This window comes from Triticum dicoccoides, chromosome 5A (genome assembly GCF_002162155.2).
Source record: "Triticum dicoccoides isolate Atlit2015 ecotype Zavitan chromosome 5A, WEW_v2.0, whole genome shotgun sequence".
NCBI lineage: Eukaryota > Viridiplantae > Streptophyta > Magnoliopsida > Poales > Poaceae > Triticum > Triticum dicoccoides.
Window position 1 is genome coordinate 104,208,686 of NC_041388.1, and position 18,560 is coordinate 104,227,245.

The 18,560-nt window shown below is 49.7% G+C and overlaps 1 protein-coding gene across 1 annotated transcript; it reads left to right on the top strand.

The window, feature by feature from the left end:
• The first annotated feature begins 3,977 nt into the window (after positions 1-3,977).
• On the top strand, positions 3,978-12,047 carry LOC119299785. The gene is made up of 14 exons (XM_037576923.1): positions 3,978-4,240; positions 5,620-6,059; positions 6,194-6,257; positions 6,369-6,725; positions 8,076-8,200; positions 8,323-8,431; positions 8,513-8,658; positions 8,738-8,811; positions 9,177-9,282; positions 9,418-9,511; positions 9,595-9,670; positions 9,760-11,045; positions 11,148-11,339; positions 11,437-12,047. Exons 1-14 carry the CDS (start codon positions 4,232-4,234, stop codon positions 11,626-11,628), a joined length of 3,270 nt encoding a protein of 1,089 aa, XP_037432820.1. The 5' UTR covers positions 3,978-4,231; the 3' UTR covers positions 11,629-12,047.
• Positions 12,048-18,560: the final 6,513 nt, after the last annotated feature.

An 18,560-nucleotide genomic window follows, 5' to 3' on the forward strand; every position in this document is an offset into this window, starting at 1 on the left:
GGCGGGAGGTGCCTGCACGACCTCCTCCTGTGGCGACGCCTCCCGCTCCGGTGACCGCGGCGGAGTGGCGCACCAGTTGACGCCCACGGCGGCGGCCATCTCCGGAGCAGTGCAGGACCAACCCCACCCCTGGCCCTGCAGGCCCGGGTGGAACGCGGCCACCGGCTCCTCCTCCATCGCTTCCTCCCTCCTCTCCTCCACCATTTGCAGCTCGGGGAAGGCGACGTCGCCGGCGGTAGAGTGTGCCATCGTCTCCTCCAAGTCGTCCCATTGGCGCTCGTCGTGGGTGTACATGGAGTCGTCCATGGCACGCTGCACGAGCCGGGCCTTCTCCTCTGCTGTCATGCAAGGAGGTGGAGGTGGTGATGGAGACGGGAAAGGCGACGGCGTGGGCGTGAGGCCGCGCACGCGCGTACGCCCGCGCACCTCTCGACGTGGCCGCCGCGGCCCCGACACCGTGCCGGTGAAGTATGAAGCGCGACGCGTGTCGTGCTCGTTCCGGAGCCACGTGTCCCAGAGGGAGGAACCCGGGGCGTACCTGTCATCGTGGTACAGGTCGCCGGGGAGGAGGCGGCGGCGGCGCTCGATCTCGTCGCGGCGCGCGCGTCCGCTCGCCGGCACAGGCGAGATTGGGACCCGGTCGGCGCTGAGGTGCCAGCCGTTGGGGAGGTGGACGTCGCTCCAGGGGACCGACGTCCTCGTCTCCCAGTACCGCCGTTACACGTCCACCGCGAGGTACTGCCGGTCGCGCTCGCCAGCGGGCCTAGGGTTGATGGTGAAGGGGGCCGGCGCGGGGGCTCGACGGGAGGAGCGCGGCGGAGACGCAGACTCCTCCTTCTTCACGGAGCCGCGGCGGCGCCCCGAGGAGGAGCCGGCCTCACGGTCGTGCTTCCCCTTGCGGTTCCAGAAGCCCATGGCGAGGTGGCCGGCCGGCGAGCTCGAGGACAATGGAGGGCTAGGGTTCGGGGCTGTCGGGTTTCGAGGAGGCCGCGGGATGGCGTGGGGCAGTGTGGACAACGATCGGTCCACGCTTCCCACTTAAAGAAGGACGGCAACCTTCTGATGTGCGGATGACAGGTGGGGCCGCCCGCTCGTCGCATTGATGTGGGCGGGTGGGAGGTAGGTGGCCGCCTGTCACGCGGCCCCGACGCGGACGAGGCGCGCGTCCGTTTGGTGTCCGCCGCGACCCAAACCCGGCGCAAGTTTGCGCTCGAAATGAGTCGGCCCGGACACAGAACAAACAAGATGGGTCCGGGCCGTCGCGCGCTGGCCGCCTTGTTTGTCCCTTTTACCCCAAACGAACGGGGCCCGACAGGATGGGGTCGCGCGATGGAGATGGCCTTATGCCACGTCAGCCCAATACAGTTGGTTGACCGCCTTGTTTGTCCCTTTTACCTCAAACGGACAGGGCCCGACAGGATGGGGTCGCGCGATGAAGATGGCCTTATGCCACGTCAGCCCGATACAGTTGGTTGACGGCGGCTGCCGTTAACCTACCGCCCATAGGCCTGTCGGTAGAAAAAGGGTTAGATTCCGAAATAATTTTGAATAAGGGTCAAATCCGGCTAAACTTCAGCAAAAAGGTCAAAACGCGAAAATTGGCCGTGAGCTGATGGCTGGCGATGCCCTTGTCTTGCTTTGCGGCCTGTGCTCGCGTCGTTTGCGTTGCATGCATGCAGGCGGGTCGATGGGCTGCCCAGGCTTTGTTAGGAGCAGCTTTTGTCTGCTTGTTCAGGCATGCCAATGCCGTGCCATGGCAGGTCAGGTCAGGTCGGTCTGAGCCGCTACGTCCCCGCTCAGATCATGGGCCGTTGTACGTAACGTACATGTTGGAAAGATACAGGGCCAATGCTGTAGAGTGCGAAACGGACATCCAAGACACGTCCTTGATCGGAATGAATCAAGTCAGAAAACATCGGTAAACAGTAAATATGAAGAGCCAAAGAAAAAAAAATCCAGCACGGTGCAAATGCAGGAGCGCTGGCAACGTTGGGGGCGCGCCTCGTCTAGGAGTCCATCAACGCGTGCTCATGCCCGGTCGTTGTGCAGCGCGCGCGCAGGAGCCATTGGGCAGTCCTGCCGCTGCAGTTGGAATCCCCTTGGACCCTTAACCGGCCGGGTAGGGGGAGCAGAGCACTGTAAGTTTGGAAAAGATGATCACCTGCGAAGTTTATCCTGATGGACCCATCCATCCAATGCATGCACCTTGCCGGTCATCCATGTCCGTGCGATGCCAAGTTGCCAGCCAAACCAACGACAGGCTTTCGTCATCGTCATCATCCTCCCCGCGCGCCTACCGAGGAGGATATCCTCGCAGTCGCAAGCGCAGAGCCGCAGGCTCCCCTCTCCCAACGTACCCATGGCCCTGGCGAGCGGGCCACTCCCGCGTCATTAGCCCCACCCGTCAGCGACCGAGCGCGGACAGTACGGCAGATACAACGACCAGCAGGGGCGGATTGGTGATCTCTCCGACGAGACGAAACGGACTCCTGTAGCAGAGAGCCTCTGTCACCTGATCCTGTGGTCCGCTAAACGCGACAAAGAGAAGCAGAAAAGCGAAAAAGCACAGCAGCGTGTGTGTGTCGATCGGCAGATGCGCGCGCGCGCCAGCGCCATTGATCGATCGCCCCATGCATGCATGGAGCCAGTAGCCCGGTGCACGCACCCACGCTAACCCTAGGCTTGACTAGCTCAGGCGTGCAGTCGCTGGCTCTCGTCTCCAACCCTGCAGATTCCTCCTCGTAGCACATTCACACTACTAGTGGTACACACCATTTCTCGCATGCACACAAACCATCTTCCAATTTCTCACCGTGTTCACCCACACTACTACTAGAGTCTAGATCTGAGACGCACGCCCAACCAATTCGATGCCCCCTACAGGAAAGGAAAGCTCGGCGTGTGCGCTCCCCGTCACGAGCCCCCGCAGCGGCAAGTTCACGGTGTGCGATGGCTCCATCTCACCGAACAGCACAAGCAAAGCAGTTCCTTCCTTCCGCCGGCCACACAATGAATCAATCTTTCCCACCGGACGCCATGCCAATGCCCATGTGCCATGCACATTACACGCACGCACGCACGCACGGATCAAACAAACAAACAAACCACACGCTCGTCCACACAGCAGCGATATGATGGTCTCCGTCAATCATTGTCCATTCTCATCCGTCCATCCATCGGTCTGGTCCGGTCCAACCGGGTCTTGGCGATCGTCCTTGTCCTCGTCCACAGCGTACAGGAGTAGTAGTAGTAGTACGAACTCCACCAACACACGCCTATCTCCGCGTGCCCCGAGGAAGATACGCCCCACCCCAACCCAACCCAACCCAACCAACCCAAACCCGTCCCACGCCACGCACGGGCCACCGCCACCTTCTACCCAACAAAACCCCTGGCTCCCCACAAAACCCTAGCACCGCACACTGGCACGGCGGGGCCACGGCTCTCCGGCCCCGCCCGTCAGCGACTGAACAGGCACCAGCAGAAAACTCCCGAAGCTACCCCGTCTCTCTCTCTTTCTCTCTCCTCGACGAGCCCCGCCCCACAGCAGCGGCGGCAGCAGAGGCTGTCCCCTCGGCTCTGACATGGCAGCGGGGGCCCAGCGGGAAGGCGACAAAGCGGAGGAAAGCGAGCGCGGCCCCTGCCTAGCCCACCCATAGCTCTCCTCCGGACGAGCTTGCCCCTCTCCCGCCTTCCAAGCAGCTTCCGGGGTGGGGCAGTGGCCAGTGGCGGAGCGCCACGCGTCGCGGGGATCATGAACGCAACGGGGTTCCGCGTTTCCGTTTCCGTGCTACGGCCCGCCCACGGCGCGGCCCGGATGCCAGGAACGGCAAAAAGCGCAGAGCTTTTAATGGGAGGAGGGGGGTGGGGTGGGGCACGAAAGCTGTGAAGGGGTACTACGACGGGCGGGTGGGTACCGACTACCGAGACATGCTGTGCTAGAGAGAGAGACGGTGAGCAGAGAGGGACAGGCGGACAGGCCTGTGCAGGATAAGTGCGGCTTTTGCAGTCTGCGTTCGCCGTGCGCGGTGGGTGTCTGTGGGTGCCGGAGGGCGGGGAGAGGAGAGGGGAGGAGCGCTCCACTACTAGCAGCAGTCTACATAAGAGGAGGGCGATCGAGCGGAGGCGCAGGGTGTTTGTCTGTGTGAGCGAGCGGGAAGAGGGTGGAGAGGGGTTTCGGGGAAGCAGCAGAGCAGGTGCGGCGAGGCTTTCTGCGACTCCGGCCGCGCGCATGGGAGAGGTGAGCGAGCGATCGAGGGCTGGCGTCGCCGGCATTTCTTCGTCATCTGCGTGTCGCTGATTTGTTTCCGCCTGCGTGTTCGATTCGATCGATTTCTTCGGGGTATGAGATGAGATGATTTTGGCCTCGCGGTTTTGGGTGGGCCTCTCCGATGACCTCTCGCTTGTGCGGCGGTGCCACGGTTCGCCGACCGCCGGAGCGAGAGGGAGGGAGGGAGGTGGTAAGTAATGGTCCTTCGTTTTCGGTGCCGGTTCGGCTGGGTTGGTTCGTTGGTTTCGCCGTTTCGGGGCACGGGATTGGGGGTTTTCTCCTACCTTCTCCGCCGGGGTTTTCAAAGGTTTGGTCCCGGCTGGTGTTTCCGGACGATCTGGTCCTGGTTTCTCGCGGGTCTCGTTGTCATGCGTCTGCATGATCCTTCGTCTGCATGATCCTTCATCGCGCTCCCCCGTCCATGACCCACCGTTTGCTGTCCCTCAACCGAGATTCTCTTCAGTTTGCTTCAGGGGATCAAGTCTTCTGTCACTCCTTCCGAACCCTTTGCTCCTCCTGCCCGTGCTAGTTTTCCCCCTGGTTTCCGTCCAGTGGTGGTTTGTTTTCGATCCGTCCTCTTTGCAAATGCTGGAAGTTAATTTGGGTAGGTGTTGCTTTGGGGTTTTTTGACCCTCGTCTTCGATGTTTTTTGCGTCAGATTATCAAGCGCAAACGCGCGTGTTCTTCTTCTTCGTGGTGCCGTTTGATGAGGTCATGGTATATTCCTTCCGGCTTGGCTTGTCTTTGCTTTGCTTTTCCTTTGGGACGATTTGATTTGACGAGGCATGCAGACACTCTCTGGCGCCGGTGGAGGGAGAGAAAATGAGATTCCACGCTGCCGATCATAACCGGAAAGCTTTTCGTCCTCGGCGATCGTTTCGGACGGGGAGCAGTTCCTTTTCCCAGCTTCGTCTCGGGCGACGTGTCGCTCCGGCCCGTGATCGATCGACGCCCTGACATGACCAGTCTGCGTTTCTCCATGATTCGAGCGAAGCGAGAGCCTGCTAGCTGCGCTTTCCTGACCGAGCTTTGGTCGAGTCTGCTTGTTCTTCTTGCGCTCCTTTTCCCTTGCGTGTCCTCAAGGCGATCCAGTTTCCAGTTTCGTGCCTGCGCTCTGAGGCCTGCAGACTGCCACTCCATTTATGCTACCTTGGCTGGCTGCATTGTCCCATTTAATTTTGTCATGTTGTTTTCGATCGGTTTTCGTCAGAAATTTTGGAGCAATCTTCGGGTCTCAAAAGATTTCGTGGAACTTTTTTGCGGCAAGTTTCGTGGAATTTTTTTGCAGCAAGTTTGACTTGTCACATTTGAATTTTGATTCGATTTGGTTTGGCGCTTGGATGGTGCAGAGCTTGAGCGAGGAGGGTGGCGGGACGACGGACAAGATGGGCAAGCAGGACAACGACGTCTCCCGCGCCGTCGTGGAGGACGACACCGCGCTCCTCCTCGCGGCGGTGGACAGCATCAAGAAGGCGGCGCTGGGCCGGCTGCGCAACGGCTCCGACGCCGCCAGGATCCTCGACCAGGACATGTCCAACAGGCTCCTCCACCTCGCCTGCAGGCACGACGCCGCCGAGTGCGCCAGGCTCCTCCTCGACGGGGAGTACGGGATCACGCCGGCCTCCGTCGACGCCAGGGACCCGCTCACGCGGACGCCCCTCCACGTCGCTGCCGAGGGGCACTCCAAGAGGTGCATCCAGCTGCTCCTCTCCAGGAACGCCCGGACGGACGTCAGGCTGCTCGATGGCACACGCCTAGTCGCGCTCGAGGTCGCGCTCATGAGCAGAAGGTGCGTCAATGGCATGGCACCAACTGCGTGCTACTAGTATTTGCTAGTACTGATGATTGCTCATTTGGTCGATGCCATTTGAGATCAAACTGACAGCAATGCATCTGCGTCCTCCCTGGCTGCTTTCTCTTCAGGGTTCAAGTTGATTGGTCACAGGACAACTCGGTCGAGGATCTTCTTGCTTATCTGCAACAAAAGGTTTGTCCCATCACTAAACTCACACACAGGTCCAAACTTCTCTTACATGGTTGATACTAGATAGGATCAATTTCTCATGCCAAACTGCAACTTGCCTGGATGTGTGTGCAGGATCTGAACGCGGTGAGGCTTCTGGCAGAGAAGACCAGGGAGGTTGGGGAGGTGGCTTACAGATACGCCATGGAGGGGCGTGTCGCTGCACTCGCAATGCTGCTCCTGGTGACTGAGGAAAGGATATCGGCGATGGTGAGCGTGGTGATTGATGGCGTCAGGACAAAGAGATCAATCTACAACTCTGTTGTGGACGAGGTTCTGTCGATTGGAGAGGCTTCAGCTAGAGAAGGCAATGAGATGAGGAGGAAAGCCTTGCTCTGTGAGATTCAGCTGCTTAACCAATTTGGGGCCACAGTGTGGAGGGACCGAAAAGTTGACAGGAGAAGCTTGCCCCCTCTACTTAGGGCTGCAAAGGTACCGATTGCTCTTAGTTTCATGCTACCCTTAAATTGTCACTATTCCCAAATTTCGCAATGCACTGAGTATTCAGTGTCTTTTGTTTGAGGTCTACACCGGTTTATTTTCCTTTTAAACACTGCTAGATTTGCATTGCACATGAAATGAGTTGCTATGACTGTTATGAAGTTTAATTGAGTAATCAGTGTGTGTAACTGAGGTCTACGCCTTATTTTCCGTAAAGACTTCTAGATTATGCATGAAGTGAGTATTATGATTATTATCTGCACCCTTTGTTTATAAAATCAAGAAGCAGCTCTGCATTTTCTTAAGTTTGGTTGATGCAATATTGTTGTAATCATGCAACTGCAACTTATATATGGAAAAACTTACAATGACTGAGTGTTCAGTGTCTTTACTTTGTGGTCTGCACAGACTTTTTTCCCTTTTAGACACTTCTGGATTTGCATTGCACATGAAATTAGTTGCTAGGACTGCCATGAAGTTAAGTGAGTAATCAATGTGTGTAATTGAGGTCCACCCCTTATTTTAGGAAAGACTCCTAAAATAATACATGAAATGAGTTACTATGATTATGATCAACACACTTTGTTTTACGTATTATCTAGAAGCAGCTCTGCATTTTCTTATGTTCTGGTGGATGTGATATTGCTGTAATCGTGCAACTGCAACTTATATATAGAAAAATTTACAATGATTGAGTGTTCAGTGTCTTTACTTTGTGGTCTACGTAGACATTTTCCCTTTTAAACACTTGAAATTAGTTGCTAGGACTGCCATGAAGTTAAGTGAGTAATCAATGTGTGCAATTGAGGTCCACATCTTATTTTAGGGAAGACTCCTAAAATAATACATGAAATAAGTTACTATGATTATAAATCTACACACTTTGTTTTTATGTATTATCGAAGCAGCTCTGCATTTTCTTATGTTCGGTTGATGCAATATTGCTGTAATCGTGCAACTGCAACTTATATATATAGAAAAAATTACAATGATCGAGTGTTCAGTGTCTTTACTTTGTGGTCTACACAAACTTTTTCCCTTTTAAACACTTCTGGATTTGCATTGCACATGAAATTAGTTGCTAGGACTGGCATGAAGTTTAAGTGAGTAATCAATATGTGTAATTGTGGTCCACACCTTATTTTAGGAAAGACTCCTAATGGGTTACTATGATTATGATCTACACACTTTGTTTTTATGTATTATCTAGAAGCAGCTCTGCATTTTCTTATGTTCAGTTGATGCAATATTGCTGTAATTGTGCTACGCCTAACAAGCTGCAATTTATAAAGCTGCATCTTATACATATGAAAAACTTGCAATGATTGATTCCTTGTGTAGGCCGGAGATATGAATGTCACAAAGATGCTTCTGATGGGGGATGTTGATGTCAATGAAACCGACCCCGAAGGAAACACAGCACTTCACTGGTGCCTTAGTAGTAGCTCAAGCACACAGGAGCCAAGGTGCAGCTAAACTGTACCATTAAAAACACTTCTTGAAAATTCTGCTCCATTAACTGCTAAACAGTAAGATTGTTGTTCTCGCTATTTCCAAGTGTCCTTAATTGTCTTCTGTCTTTGTGCAGGATTGTGTGGCTCCTGCAGAAGAATGGTGCCAGAGTTTTCCAGGGGAACAAACTAGGTCTCACACCAGTGCACGGCGCTGCAGCTAAGGGCAATTACAAGGCTCTTCAGGTAGCCTTTGTTACTTCCTTTTCAAGTGGTTAATATAATACCACTGTGACTAATTGGTATTTTGTTTCTTTGATCTGCAAGTCACTTCTGCTTCATGCACAAGATTGCGTTGATATACCTTCCAAGACCAAAGAAACCCCATTATTCCTTGCAGTGAAAAATGGTTCTTTGAGCTGTGTACGACTTCTTTTGCGTTATGGGGCTAACCCCAAAGCCCAGAACCTGCGGTGAGTAATATTTCTGAAGAATTCTTGTATTCAGTGATTTGATCGACTTACAGTGACGCGATTCTTTGGTGTTGAACAGAAAGCAAAGACCAATAGACGTGGCGACATCCCAGGACATGCGGTTCCTTCTCAACTCCGCAAATGTTGTACCAAGTAAGATGATTTTCTGGGATATTAAATATTTGACTGAGTTCGCAAATAGAACATCTCTTACGTAAATACAAGCACTTCATTTGTCCTTTTGTGTATCTCATGTAAATAAAAGCACTTCACTTGCCCATAGTTTTGTGTTTGATTCTTCAATCAAAGCACATGTTCTGCTATAAGATCACATTCTTCTATGTTCTATTGCTTGATCTGTTTCATTACACTGGAAGGATTTTTTTTTTTTTGCGAATAATACTGAGGGAATTTTATTGTTTGAATTACATAAAGATTGGTTAGATACTTTTGGTTTTACTGATAATAATGCATATCAAGCACAACTGCATTTTCAACTGAATTTTGTTCCTTTTTAGTGAACCATGGCTCAATGGAAAAGAACCATGCAATGAAAAAAGAAAGGCACAAAGAGCTTCTGGATGATGATTTCGATGATTGTGACAACGACGATTATTATGAAAGGTATTTCTTATATCTTTTTTTTTCTTTTTTTCGAAAAGGGGTCAGGCCCATATCTGTACACAATTACGTGAAATGTAGAGAAAGTGCTGCTCATTTGAAGTTAAAATTAAGATATTACTTTGAATATCCTTGCAGCTATGTTGTGCCAAAGGCGTCAGTAGGTCACCGGGATTTTCGGGTTAAAAGTAAGGGCCACAGTACCCCGAAAGAAGGCCCCAAATTATCTCGGGTAATCTAGGCATCCTGTATCTGTATTACCAAGTGACTTCTTTTCTGTTTACATGATCTGCTTACAACATATTTTGTTTATAGCATAATGATCACTGGGAGAAGCATGACTACACTCGCAAAATCTTTGTTGGGGGTCTCCCGCTTTCAGTAGACGATGGTATAGCTTCATATTCCTGAACCAGTTATGTTCAACACAGTGAACATGAATGTACTTCTAACACTTTCTTTGGCATTTGTTTCTGGCAGCGTACCTTAGCAAATTCTTCAGTACTGAATTCGGACCTGTGGAGGAAGCAATAGTCATTACCTTAAAAATAGACGAGAGGATACAGTCCCGAGGCTTTGGCTTTGTAAAATTCAAAAGAGAGAAGGATATGATTAGTGCAAAGGAAGCTCATCATGTCTATGTGCTTGGGAAGAGAGTGGAGATAAAGGATGCTGTTGCTAGACCGTCCCTGCCTGAACTCGAAAGAGCAACTTCCTTCAGGCACCATGTACGTGAGTCCCCAAGAGTGACTCATAGTGAGCTGGAGGATGAACAAGCTGAGCAATATAACTTTGGAAAACGGCGGCCAATGCCAGAGAAGCACCTCCCGTCTTGGTTCTTCATATTCAGGAGGTGGTTGCCAGGATTTCTCATGGAAGCAACCGAGCGATATGGGGAGAAGTACCCATTATGCTCTGTGAAGACTGATTTCAGATCATGTTGCAGAATGGAGCTTGATCATTCTGCCCTTGGCTATCCTAAGCTAAGCGATTTCATGCGCTCCCTCCCTGGCATATGCAGGATGCGTGTAGTCCCTGTAGGAAATGGCCCTGCAACACATATGGTCCTTCTGCCACCCCTCTCAAGGCCAAAGTATGTACCCTTGCTGGAGCCTTACTCGTTTGATCATGACGAGCTCCCAGAATCAGTGTCAGATCATCACTCTCCAAGATCACCACTTACCGCCAATATCACTGAGAATGCTCCTTATAGCACTGACAGTCCACAGGGTGATGCATGCAGCGAGACCAATGTCCAGAGCCAGCATGATGATGAGTGTAGCAGAAGCAATGGCGAAAGCCTGCCGGATGGTGATTCCACCTCCAATGGTAGCTTACTTGATGAGGTTACTGTGAGCACACCAAAGTCTGATTTGATCGAGTCACCTGCAAGAAAGCCTGATTTGATCGTGTCTGGAGCTCTTCCTGGAAAAGCCGAACAAGGACCGTTAAGGAGGCCTGATTTGGTCGAGTCTGCACCTACAAAGAAACTCGATTTGATTGAGTCCAGTCCTCCTCCTTCTCCTCCTAGCAAGGCTGATTTGGTTCAGCCTGGGCCTGCAGGGAAGCTTCATTTGGTTGAGTCCAGTCCTCCTAGGAAGGCTGAATTGGTTGAGCCGGGACCAGCAAGGAAGATTGATTTGAATCAACCCAGACCAACAACACGCTTTGTTGATCGTCCTGTTGAAAGGCCAGCAATCACTCCAAGCAGCTGCGAGAATGAAATGAGATTCTCCTTCTTCCACTCACAGTGGGACAAGTACCTAGTAAGTGCTCCCTTCTTCTCTTGTGTTACGTTGCTTGCCACATTAGTTAGGCTCAGAATCATGTCTTGATTCGTTGACTGACACACTTATTTCCACCTGTAGACTCCACATGCCAAGAGTGACTACTGCATCATATGCCGCTCCTGTGAGGCCGCGATGGAGCTTGTCCCGTGCCTCCATAAGATATGTGTTGCCTGCATGATGAGGTGCAATGTCAGGGCATGCATGACCTGTGGCACTGCTGTAAGTGGAGTCAAGTCTGCCCCGGCGCTGGACGCAAAATCCCGACACGTGGTAACAAATTTTCTCAGCAGCTAAAATTTGCTCTGCTGTTCTACTTTCACTACAGCTGCATTCAATTTTGCCTGATGATTAATTGCTGAACACGCAGGGAGTCATGGAGTGCGTCTCGGATCAAAAGTGCCAGTTGATGGTTGTCTGCAGTGGAGCTGATGCAGTTGTGAGATGCTCCCCCTGCATGCACACCATAGCTTGCCGAGGCTGCCTCCTGGCCTCGGTGACACTGCTCAAGAAGTGCACTGTCTGTGACTGCATGATTGAGCACTTCAAGTTTGGTCCATAAGGTCTAGCTCCCTAATACCGAAGACTGATCTAGTAGTAATGCATAGAATAAGGCAGGCGATCCCACAGACTGAAGGAGACATTGATCCCATCTCCTTCGATGTTCTGAGCTTGTGGGATGATGCGCCTAAATAGGCCATGTTTAGAGGAGTGCCCTTTGCTGCTCCCTTATGTTTTTTTGCGTAGGAATACCTTTTCCTAGATGCTTGATGGTCATGGTTCTGTAAGCTTTGTGACGGGGGGCTGCGTCCCCTTCGATTTTGGCAAGCTTACAGCATCGGTACCATGTGAAGCCCCCCTTTGTTATCTGTTATCGCGCTCTTTCACTGAACCTATGTATTAGTACTATCTAAGTAAGATGGATCCTTTTCAGTTATATCTCTTGGTGAGCAGTGCTGGAGTTTGTGATTTGCAGCTTTCTGATATGCCTTGTGCTTGCTTCTCTTTTGTATGGGTTGGTTGAATTTAACCGAAAGTTATCTGTTGTTGGATGATCTGCTGTATGTTGCATTTCCAGAGTGTAATTGGCAAGCTGCAGTTGTTTAGCTAAAATTTGGAGTTACTATTGTTCTAGTATTTAATTCATGGGTCAAGTTTCACTGCTTGTTCGCACTGCTGCTGGAGCTGTGATAATGATCCTTCAGGGTGGATTCTCTGACTTTAAATTCTCTCAGAATTGTTTTGAATGGTTGAATAAGAGGAAAGTATGTGCTTTCTTGGGTCTCAGCCAGCTTAAACTTATCTTTGCTTGACTGTATTGCTTACAATAGATTAATCTATGGATGCAGCAGCATGTTCTACTCTCTCCGTTCACAAATATAAGTTGTTCTAACTTTTTTTGTGAATCAGATGTATATATACACATTTTAGTGTGTTTGCTCACTCATTGCAGTCCCTATATAGTTCATATTGAAATATCCAAAACATCTCATATTTGTGAACGGAAGGAGTATTGGAAATGGAAACTTCTACTGTGAAGATTGTTTGATCTGCAGAATATTCTTCTGTTTGTTTTCTTGGTTGTTTAGTAAATCATGGCGTCTTTCACTAGTTCTTTCAGAAGTAGGTTGCGGATTACAGGTCAGCCAGCTAGAAATTTCTTGAATGGGTCAATAAGGAAATATTTTGGATCTACAATCTTATACAGGGATGTTTGAATTCGCATTCTATTTCTATCTCCATAAATAAATTTGAAATTCAGATCTTTGACTACACTAAGTAAAAAGATCTCTCACCGTACGGCGAACAAGCGGCGATGGCGTCGGAGGTCATCCTGAGACAACAACGGCGAGCACCTCCATCGACCATCCACACCCCGCCATGACTCAAAGTCCCTTTCTCTTTTGTATGGGTTGGTTGAATTCAACCAAAAGTGATATGTTGTTGGATGATCTGCTGTATGTTGCATTTCTAGAGTGTAATTAGCAAGGTGCTGTTGTTTAGCTGAAATGGTAGTTTCACCGCTGGTTCAATGCACAGGTGCTGGAGCTGTTATGATAATCCTTCAGGTTGGATTTTCTGATTTTCAGTTATTGAATCGTTTTCAGTTCTATCTTGACATGGAAACTTACACCGTGGAGATGATTTGATCTGCGGAATATTCTTCTGTCCGTTTTCTTTGGTTTAGTACAAATCATGGCGTCTTTCGCTATCTCTTTCAGAATTGGGCCGCGGATTACAGATCGTCTTGTTAGAAATTGCTTGAATAGATCAATAAGGAAATATTTTTGGATCCACATTCTTTTCTAGGGATGTTTGAATTCGCATCGTATCTAGTAGTACATGAATAAATCTCTACTACTACCCACTAGATTTCTCACCGTGCAGGCAGCACACACGCGGCGGTGGCGTCGGGAGTAGCCCTGAGACGACGACGGTGAGTGCCTCGATTGACCATCCACTGGTCGCCGTGCCTCAAAGTCAGGCCGCCGCCTTGTGGGAAGCGAGGGTGGCGGGCTTACGGCTGAGCCCGGGGACGCCGGCCCGCTCCCCTACCTCGGGCCCTGTCTCCACGCCGTCCGCTCTGGTACGGGCGCTCTCGTGTCTGGTGGTGGCCGTCACTGGCGGCGCGCTGCAGAGGATTCTCGACGGCCCCGCATTGGACGTCACCCGTAGCTAACGAGAAAAATTCAAGTTACAGCCCCAAACAAACTACTCCGTTTATTATTCAACCTTCAACTTTAAAACCGGTTATTTCATATACTCTTAACTTGGCACTCGGTTTAAGAATCAACCCTCGCTCGGTTTTGACTTGTTTTTGTGCGACTAGGCGGAAGCGTCTTACCTCGATGTGAGGAACGCATTACGTGTTATATGAAGCAGGGGCATACCTCCCTGATAGCGCATACATGCGGTAGTTTAGATCTTTTAGGAAGATTACAGTTTGGGGAGGAAGAGATAAGAGAGAGGTTACAATATGAGATATGAGATAAACATCCAAACAACCTACTCTATCTATCTCTACCATGCGCCGATGTATGGCTCAATGAACGTGACATGTTTACATGTTTGACACCCTCCCTTAATCACAACTTCATCAAGTTGAGATTATGCTTGAAGTCCTCAAAGCTTCTGACAGGTAGGGCCTTTGTGAATCCATCTGCTATCTGATCTCTGGAATGCACAAACCGGATGTCAAGTTGCTTTTGAGCCACTCTTTCCTTGACAAAATGGAAATCAATCTCGATATGCTTTGTTCTGGCATGGAAAACAGGGTTAGCAGATAAGTATGTGGCAACCAAGTTATCACACCACAAACAGGGAGCCTTGGCACTTTTCACACCGAGCTACTTTAGCATGAACTGCACCCATATGATCTTAGCTGTAGCATTAGCTAATGCTTTGTATTCTGCCTCTGTACTTGATCTGGAGACTGTGGTCTGTTTTCTTGCACACCATGAAATCAAGTTAGGGTCAAAGAAAACTGCAAAGCCACCAGTGGAACGCTTGTCATCTAGGCATCCTGCCCAATCAGAATCTGAGAAGGCACTCACAAGTGTAGATGAAGATTTGCTGAGATTGAGACCAATATTAAGAGTGTTTTTGACATATCTGACTATGCGTTTTGCAGCAGTCCAATGAACTGTAGTGGGTGCATGGAGGAATTGGCAAACTTTATTGACAGCAAATGAGATATCAGGTCTTGTAAGTGTTAGATATTGAAGTGCACCTACTAGACTTCTATATTTTGTGCTGTCATCTTGGCTCAAGGGCTGCCCTTCTGTAAGAGATAGCTTTTCAGAACTAGACAATGGAGTGGGTGAGGGTTTACAACCTTGTAAGCCAGCTTTCTTCACCAAGTCTGTTGCATAGTTTTCTTGGGAGAGATGAATACCATTCTCATGCTTCTTTACTTCTATTCCCAGAAAATAATGCAACTCTCCAAGATCCTTGAGAGCAAACTCTGCACTAAGATCTTTCAAAAGTCTTGTGACAGTCTCATCAGATGAACTTGTAACAATAATATCATCAACATATATGAAAACAAATATGTGTGTGTTGCATTTATTGTAGATGAACAATGAGGTGTCAGACTTAGAAGGGATAAAACCAAGTGTTTGCATTTTCTGAGTGAGTCGTGAATACCACGCCCTAGGAGCTTGCTTCAACCCATATAGTGCCTTATCAAGTTTGCACACGTGAGAAGGTGCATTCTTGTTTTCAAATCCAGGAGGTTGTTTCATGTACACTTCCTCTTCCAGAACACCATGAAGAAACGCGTTCTGTACATCAAGTTGTCTAAGACTCCAACCTCTGGAAACTGCAATAGACAACACAAGACGAATAGTGGCAGCTTTTACAATAGGACTAAAAGTGTCCTCATAGTCTATGCCATACCGTTGTTTAAAGCCCTTTGCCACAAGTCTTGCTTTGTAGCGATCTATGGTTCCATCAGATTTTCTCTTGATCCTAAATACCCACTTACAATGAATAAGATTTTTACCTTTCTGTGGGGGAACCAAGTGCCAGGTTTTATTTCTTTTCAGAGCCATGTATTCTTCATTCATGGCTTTTCTCCAATGTTCATCACCAAGTGCTTCTTCAAGTGTATAAGGTTCACCTGGTTCACCTGTTGAACAAATCATACCGTATTTTGTTACATCTTTGTAATCAACAGGTTGAATTACCCCTTTTTGTAGTCGTGTACGTCGTGGTGACTGCATAGAGGATCCCGTGCTGCTTACAGGAGTTTCTGCATGCGCCGATCCCAAGGAGGATTCGGGGACAGCAGCGGTGTCTAGCGGCGACAGATCTTTTGTGGCAGGGGACGAAGCAGCGACGCGCACGGGCGAAGAAGCAGGCGCAGAAGATCCGGGCTCATCATTGCCCGTGGCCCCCCTGGCGCCAGCAGCGGAGTCTGCGCCAGCAGTGGTTGGGCCCGCGCCGGTCGGGCGACGCAGGTCGCGCCGCTTGTAGCATACCGGTTGGACCGGAAAGCGGGCACGCGTCGAGCCAGTTGGAGGCGGCCACACGGTCGAGCGGGATTGGTGCGGGGCGAGGGGCGCGGGGTCAGGCACAGGAGCGGCCCGGTCAGGCGCAGCCGAGACGCGGGCGGGCGCTAACTCCGAGGCGGATCCGCGCAGCCTGTCGACGGATGCAGATCCCAGGGCGGATTCTGTCGGCCCTGCATGCACCGATCCCGAAGGGGATTTGTTCCCCGAGCTGGGGCACATGAAATATGGTGTTGTAGCACCGTTTTCTTCAGAATTTTCACCGATTTCTTCAGGGTTTCCGTTCCCAGATGCATCTGCACTATCTCCTGTATTATCACACAACTCATGGAACATGGTGAGCGGGTTAGTCATCATAGAGTCAACACAGTTATCATCCCTTGAATCAAGGCCAGTGAGAGTGGATGGTAGAAGAAGAATTTCTTTGCAAAGCAAGGCACCGGCATTTGGGTGGAGGTCAGAAAACGGAAACTTGGTCTCATCAAAGACTACATCGCGAGAAATGTAGACATGACCGGAGGAGACATCAAGGCACTTGACCCCCTTGTGTTGAGCACTATACCCAAGGAACACGCACTGTTTGGAGTGAAACATAAGTTTTCTGGTGTTGTAAGGACGGAGATTGGGCCAGCATGCACAGCCGAAAACACGTAGCGAAGTGTAGTCTGGTTTGACATTAAGAAGTCGTTCGATGGGAGTTTCATTATTTATAACACGGCTAGGAAGCATATAATGATATGAACAGCCGTGAGAAAAGCTTCATCCCAGAACTTAAGGGGCATGGAAGCACCAGCTAGGAGGGCTAGACCAATCTCAACGATGTGTCTATGCTTACGTTCGGCCGACCCATTTTGCTGGTGAGCATGAGGGCATGACACGTGATGTGATATGCCAAGTGTTTGGAAAAAAGAATTGAGTTTCCCATACTCCCCCCAGTCGGATTGGACGACAATAATTTTGCGGTCAAACTTGCGTTCAACAAGTGCTTGGAAGTTTTGAAAAACTTGAAAGACTTCGGATCTCTTCTTGAGAAGATAAATCCACGTGAATTTGCTATAGTCATCAATGAAGCTAACGTAATATGTGTATCTACCAACCGAGCTAGGAGCAGGGCCCCAAACATCAAAAAATATTAATTGCAAAGGTTGAGTAGAAACACTAGTTGATATGGGATACGGTAATTGATGACATTTTGCTCTTTGGCATGAATCACAAATAGTCTCAATGTTGCGCTCACCAACAAACGGGAGCTTATTTTTCTTAAGCAAACTTTCAACTAAGGAAAAGGAAGCATGTCCTAAACAATTGTGCCATCGTGTGGACAAGAGCTTGATAGCACCACAAGCTTGTTTATTTGATCTTCGAAACTCCGGAATCAACGGGTAAAGCCCTCGAACGCATCTACCTCGATAGAGGACTCTCCTCGTGGCCTGATCCTTAATCAAGAAGAAAAAGGGGTGAAACTCAATGAAAACATGATTATCAACGGTGATGCGATGAACGGAGCGAAGATTCTTATTGGCACTAGGAACATGCAAGATTTTCCGAAGATGAACTTTGCGGGAAGGGGTATGAATAACTGAGTGACCTATATGACGTATGCTCATACCTGCACCGCTGACTGTATGGATCTGATCCTTCCCATGATATTTCTCACGGAGAGTCACCTTCTCCAGCTCGCCCGTGAGATGGTTGGTGGCGCCACTATCGAGATACCAGTTGGTATCCACGCCATAGGAGCCATCGGCAGCCACCACCACCTTGTCATCTTCTTCAGATTTCGCCCCGTCCTCATCAAACCGGTACCAACAGTCTTTAGCTGTGTGGCCGGGTTTCCCATAGATTTGACAGCGAACGGCATCGAGACGAGACCGACCAGATCCACTGCATCGCCCCCTGTTGCTGGTGGAGTTGGGACGTGTCACACCCTAGCTAGTTATGCATTAGAGTGTTGCATCATGTTTACTCATTCATCAGAAACTTGAAATGGGGATGACAGAACCCCCAGTCCCCTCTGAAACCAACTAGGGTTTACTAAAATAATTTTTCAATGAACCTGAAATGCCCTTCTAAAATGTCCATCATTTTTGCCTTGGTTCAGAACCTCTGCCAAAAGTGGTGCACATTTTCCTAGGCCATCCTAGGGTTTTGAATTAAATCATAACTATTTGAATTTGGGCATTTAAAATTATATAAAATATTTAAATGCTCAAATATCTCCAAACTAAAATGTTTCATGTTGGAAATAATCCAACTATGGACCAGGAGTAGTTTGGTGATTTTTGGAGTTGCCTAGGTATTTTATTTAATTCAACAAAGTTGCAGTTATATTAAATAAAAACAGAAAACAGAAAAGAAAGGGGAAGACTTACCTGTGCGGCCCAGCCAGCTGGCCGGCCCAGCCAGCAACCGACCCAGCCCAGCACTGTAGCTCCCCGTCGTCTTCCTCCCCTCGCCCCGAAGCTGCTGCGTGCTCTAGCGC